Source organism: Acanthaster planci, unplaced genomic scaffold (genome assembly GCF_054643075.1).
Source record: "Acanthaster planci isolate LZ-2023a unplaced genomic scaffold, COTS_SCS Contig66, whole genome shotgun sequence".
Taxonomy (NCBI): Eukaryota; Metazoa; Echinodermata; class Asteroidea; order Valvatida; family Acanthasteridae; genus Acanthaster; species Acanthaster planci.
In genome coordinates, this window is record NW_028257688.1 from 15,630 (window position 1) to 22,368 (window position 6,739).

Here is a 6,739-nt window from a genome sequence, read left to right on the forward strand (position 1 = left end):
CTTGAGCTTTAGAGCAAAAATATCGGCATTAACTTGTGAAGTACCCCAGTACATGCACATGTACCCCACAGTAGGCCTGCTAAGTCCATGATACAATCATACTCTGAATAGTTACTGATAATGACTACACAGGTGGTACATGTATGCAAGTTGAAGAGTTGGAACATCATGTTAAGACAAATCAAATAAACCCCAGAATTGTGTGATTAGAAACCATAGAAACAACTTAAGCACTGCACACATAAATGCAGATCTACATACCAGTACATGTACATGTACATGTATAATTACATGCATTCATATTTTCACACTAGTTTATAATTTTAAAAGATACATGAACATGTAGACAAGCATACATGTAATACAAAATCATTGAGAAGTCAAACTGAATCAAGCTACAGGTACATGTAGGACAAGAAAGTTCAGTCTTTTTGTTTCTTATTGTTCATTTTGAGAATGACTGAAGCATATGGTATGTACCAGTAACAAGCTGAAGGGGTTGAATCATCTACATGTGGGTGATTCCAAATACTGTCCAAGGATAGCCAATGAAGCATGACCATAGCGTGGCCGACCATAGTGTAGTCGACCTTAGTGTGGCCGACCAAAGGCCTTACCTGTAGAAAATACCTTTAAAACAGAACAATTTTTTTCTTTTCCCAACAACATGCATATATCTAAAAGTGTAAATCCACGTTCTGCCTCTGTAAACTGATCTGAGCACTTTCTGCTTAATTATGCTCGGAAGAAAAACCTCTTGAAATATTTAACTAATATTTGTCCTTATGAGGAATAACAGTACAATTGTAACAAAGCAACCTTTTTCAGCAGTAAAAGCCTCCATTCAAGTGTGCTGATGTTTTTGCATTTTCCTTCCTTGTCAAATTGCCAGCTGTGCTTCCAATATTAAGGTTTTCAGATTTTAGTCCCTGAGGTCAACTACACAGTTCACGCCATGGGTTTCCTTAAACCAATGTTGCTAATCTTTCTCTCCAATTACTGCTTTTTCTTCCTTCTTTTAGAAGGAAATAAGTGGTACTTCTAACTAAAAGAATATGGACCAGAGGGAACAAAATGAAATTCTGAATATCTAGAACACAGCAATTTCTGTTTTAAAGATCTGTATACCGGCAACTTTCAGAACAATTTCATTCATTGAATATTTTAGTTGTTAATTAAAATGGTGAATGCAAAGTTCAGAGAAAAATCTACCGATACGTTAACTTAAAGAAAGAAGTTATCTCCATGACCTAAATTTCTGCAATGACTGCATATTTGTAAATTGTACACCTGTTTAGTCATGAAGCTTCCCCCTCCCCCTGGGTACCAATTACCAGCCACAAGTTGAATCCATTGCTATTAGAACCATGGGGGAAGGGTACACATTCACAAGCTGTGATTCATACTGTTGGCTTTCAAGCTAGGCAGAGTGTGACCAGTTCCATGCAAAACCCAAATCTATACAGCATACAGATCAAATAGATTTTGCTTATTGTGTATTTCACGAAAAAGTGCCATTTCATTTGTCCCTTGTACATGTGGTAATCACTGTGCAGCCATACACAAAACTGTTATTATGTACATGTACTTGTACATGTAGTAATCACTGTGCAGCTAGCCATACACAAAACTTATAATGTAGTTCAGCAAAACATACTGTTTGTGTGAATACTCATACAAGGTAAACAGGTGATTCTTACAACTTTTGCAAGACAGCCCAGCAGACATGTTAAGTAGGCAATGGCATACACTCGTAGCATACATGTTCATTGACCAAATTAATACATGATCAAAACAGATTAAACTGAACAGTTTTTGTGTACACAACTGTCACTGGGGGATTTTTTCAGTATGTACCGGTACATGTGTATATTTGACATGTTTGAATGGGATTTTTGGATAGAAATTTGTAACACAACTCGAATAACTCAGACAAAGTTAATTTAATAGTATCAAATGTCTATGCTTATTCAAATACAAAAGTCAAAATGTACATGTGTAATTTAACAAATAATGTAGATGTATACATGCATTATTGCATAGCATGTACATCAGTACATGTAACATGCATGTACCACTTCATTTTATTTCATTTCTTTCAAGTTTTCGGGATAATGCATACAATATATTACAGACGAGAAAACAAATAAACACTGCAATAGACATAACAGAAACATACCAATACCCAATCCGTTCCCGCAGGATTACCCAAAAGAAACAAGTTTCTGTCGAGAGGCTCTCCTAACTGATTGGATAAAACATACATTTATAGAGAAACATGAATATTTACATCTAGTTTATCAAGATGTAAATCAGATTTATACTTAAATGCAAATACATGTCATATAACTTAAGGCTGGCAACATAAAAAGCAATAAGTAGCAAAATATCTACACAAATATGTACAAAAAAAGGATATTATAGAATGTAAATCAGATTTATACTTAATTCCATTCCAAATAATATAACTGAAGGCTGGCAAAAATAAAACTATACATTTTGAAAGAAATATATAGTTTTATATATATAGAAATACCATCATATTAAACGTTCAAGTGTAGTAATCAGTAAACACATTATAACAACATTAAGATCGAAATGTGTTTCAAAAAGCAAAAAAAAAAAATTGTTAACTTCCAGTAATTACCCACCTTCCTTGGTCACAGCACATTGCATCCATTGCACAACTTTTTCTTATTCCGTTTCCCAGGTTGAAGTAGCCTCATGATCTCCATTACACACTCAGCAAAAACCTCATTAACGTTCATCGTGTTTTTGGCAGAGGTTTCGTAAAAGGGTATTATCCACTTGTTGGCCAAGTTCACGCCTTCAGAGGTAGGAACCTGTCTTTCTTTTTCTAAGTCTGCCTTGTTTCCCACTAAAACCAGTGGGACTTGAGTGGATCCCTTGACCCTTATAATCTGTTCTCGTAGATTGACCACGTCCCCAAAACTCTGCTTGTTCGTCACGCTGTAGACAACCACAAACCCCTGACCATTTCGGATATACAAGTCTCTCATGGAAGCAAACTGTTCAGTGCCAGCAGTGTCAAGAATCTCAAGAATAGACATAGTGTTCTCCACTTCGATGGCCTTGCGGTAGAAGTCTTCGATGGTCGGGTCATACTTCTCCACAAAGTTGCCTGAGACGAACTGTACAGTTAGGGCGCTCTTGCCCACTCCGCCGCTACCTAACACCACAACTTTGTACTCCCTCATCATTGTCTGTTCCTTGCTCTCCGTTTTTAGTTAGTGTCTAAAACGACGACAAATTCCAGTCTAAAATATCACAAATCCCACTCAAGGGACTTACGTCTTAAGTCTGGTCACCGTGTGGGTGATGATCACTACTAATTACCCGGTGAAATAACATGATAAGTTTCGGAGAAGATTTCACAAGCGTGCGCCGAACTTCGAACTCCACAAGGTTCTAGGAGGCGTCTACTTCCGAACGCCCAGCTGTTAGGAATGTAGCATCTCACTGCACTGCAATAGTACAGTACATGCACACAATGCAGGCTTAAATCGGATCGACCGCGTACAGCATACAAAACGTGTACAAACTGCATGCACTGGTACTATGCATGCAGCGTTTTGAACACTGCCTGGCTATGAGAGTGGACCCTCTGAGCTAATAGAAATTAAGTGAATCGCAGTGAGGATATTAAAAGGGTGCGTGTCAATTTAACCTTGCATCTTGTCCGAAAAAACTGGAATTGTTTTCTTTAATTTTAATCAGGAGCACATTTTTACAGTGCTGGACACCTGGAGGGAATATCTTTTGGGCTCAAAATAAAAAAGCTCATAATAATGATTAAACATAAGCAAGGTAGAACAATTTTGTAGGTTTACATCATGGGGAGGTTATTGTGTCATATAAATCCCACTTCTTTGCTTTCTCAGTGAATTAAGGGAGCCACAGTTCGTTATGTCACAAGTATTATATCTGGTCCAGAAGTGGACATGACAAACAAGAAACTACTAAATTCTGGTCAGCTGTCCTATACATGTAAGGCCTACATTTACATGGTCAGTTGAACAACATGTCACACAAATAAAGTGATGTATGTGTAATGTGTAAGACAACCTCGTTAATCAACTATCATGAAAGAATAATACATTTTAAACATCATGTCGATTAATGTTGGATATTTTTGCCCTGCCCGACAAATCCTTGAAATAAATATCATGTCATTCCTCCATGGATCTTTTACCCTTAATCTCATTGGACTAAAAATTAGATGCTAGGTTTAATTCAACTGCAAAAGCTGTCTATGTGGGGTACGCCCTCTTGCGCCGACCTCTTGATAAATAGACGAAAGTGAAAATTATGACGAAGATGGCGCCTGTAAACTGGAAATGGAATCAATGTCACCAATGACTGTGGGATGTTGATGTCTAATTTACTTCTCTTGCCGACCATCAAAGGTAATTGAAAGTATTCAGTGGAAAAAGTATAAATTTTATTTTTCTTTTGTGCGTTTAACAAGTTTTGAAGCCGTCGTAAATTAATTGAAGGGCCTAAATTAAAATGGACAATTCGTCCATTAATTTAAAGCACGGAGATCTATTCTAATTCTGGTTCTGCATGTTAATTCTGCAGGCATGGTCTGTGAGACTGTGTTCATAAATCAATCATGATGTTCGTGATGACCATCAGTAGGATCATCATTCATATGATCATGTTGATAAATCCATGGTAGGCCTAAAAGTGTAGGCTATGATTTCATAGTAAAATTGGGATAGGCTCCGTCACGTACACGATTACTCGAGTCTGTAGCCATAATATGAAGTTACATGTACATTGTAGGCCTACATACATGTTTGTGGCCGCCAGTAGTATTGTTACGCCCCAACTGTAGCATAAGTCCCAGCTATAGTTGGGATAGTCCCAACTGTAGTGCTGCAGTTGGGCTGGCCCAACTATTGTTGACCAATGTCTGTGGGAAATGTCTCAACATTATCCAAGTCAGTGTGTCTCACACTTGACACACTTCATCTAAAATGTGGCACTTCATCTCTTCATCAGTCCGGAGAAAACATAATTCTTGGTGGCGGCCGTTCTCCACTCTACCAGACTTAGACGTACAGGCGACCTGTATGACTACGCCCCTTCCCCATACACACACAGGCACATCATGCACACAGGACCTCTCTGCTGTAGTTGGGCTGGCCCAACTGTAGCACTCTAATTGGACGGGCCCAACTATAGTTGGGACGAGCTCAACTATAGTTGGGACTGATGCTATAGTTAGGGCGTAACAGCATGACTGGCAATGGCATGACTGGGGATTGTGAGTTTGGAGACTGTTCCTATAATAGAAGGGTGAACTAAATTTTAAATTTTGAATCCACCCTGGTAGATGACTATGACATTATGCTCAGTAACTGTAGGGTTGATGTCAAAAATGGCAGTGTTTTGAGTTTTGAGGGACATTATGACTATGAAGGAAAACAACTTTTACATGTTTTAACACTTGACACTGTACTTGACACTACTACTTCCAGAACTGTAAGGGTTACACAAACCTTTCAAATCCCAATGTGAATAGTCATATCTGGCATGGTGTTACTTCGGTTTGTATGAAATTTTTATGCTGTTACACCGATTTTTCCCCAATAATTTCATGGGATGGGAGGGGGGGTTCATTTATATTACACCATTTAAGATGGTAAAATTTATGAGAATTTTCCTTACCCACACCCGTATCTATGACTGCCTGTCTAGCTCCTCTGGTCATGTCAGTTGAAAGGTCATTGTTGTCAGCAGTGTGGCAGATTCACCAATTACAACGTGGCTCCCATCTCTTTTTATTTGGTTTCCTTTCACTCCCGAATGAAAAGACAATATCTATTGGTTGAATGGTGTGCTGATGACGTTCCCCAACTATAGCTTGTCTCTTATTTCATAAGTCACTTGGACGGGATGTTTCATTGGACAACACATTACATGTACATGTACTGGAAACAGTCGTCAGAGTAGTGGAAATGCATTTGCGAGGAAAGGGTGTGCGGTGGCCTCAACATGACCAAAAATATGTTTGTCGAATATGTTTTTTTGATATGATACGGAAGTTCCAATGTTTGGGTTTGGTTCAGACACAGTTCAGCCAATGGCTACGGAATGGTTTTAATAGTGGGGGCTAGCCCTGGCCATTAGACTGAAAAGAATACAGTTATGAAGTTTGCAATATACACGTACCTCCAACAGCTGTTAGGCCTGTAAAGTGGGGAAGGGGAAAAAACTACCTTTTCAAAGGTGGGAGGGGCAACAGTCCCCCAGGCCCCCTGTTCCACCGCTGATGAGTTCAGCAGTTGTTTTGGGTGCCAGATGGGCATGGCACTTAGTGCTGTTGCACAAGCTTACAAGATTAGATCAACAGTTTCCATACTTGCCTTTGAATATGAGTCAAATAACAATAAGCTTTCTATCAAAATTTATTTCACAAGGCCACTTGATGACATCATTGACCTGATACAGACTGTAAGGGTGTGGCTACCAGACCATTGGAATACATTATATTAGTTTGAATGTACATTTATTAGAACAATTTGATGTACATGTAGCGAGAGTGTGGCTCATTATCTTTACTGAATTCTTACCATTTTTTATACAAAGGATGTACATGTACTTGTACACCATATAAAACTTGGAAGGTCACTACATGTACAAGTAGAAATAAATATTGTATATCGAATTATGAAGAAATGCAGCATGTTTTTTAGAAAATTCATGGACT

General features: G+C 38.4%; 1 protein-coding gene across 1 annotated transcript; it reads right to left on the minus strand.

Moving 5' to 3' along the window:
- Nucleotides 1–2,522: 2,522 nt before the first annotated feature.
- LOC147795342 (ras-related protein Rap-2a-like) lies at nucleotides 2,523–3,562 on the minus strand. The gene has a single exon (XM_087132033.1). The coding sequence runs from the start codon at nucleotides 3,219–3,221 to the stop codon at nucleotides 2,661–2,663; it is 561 nt and encodes a 186-aa protein (XP_086988159.1). The 5' UTR covers nucleotides 3,222–3,562; the 3' UTR covers nucleotides 2,523–2,660.
- Nucleotides 3,563–6,739: the final 3,177 nt, after the last annotated feature.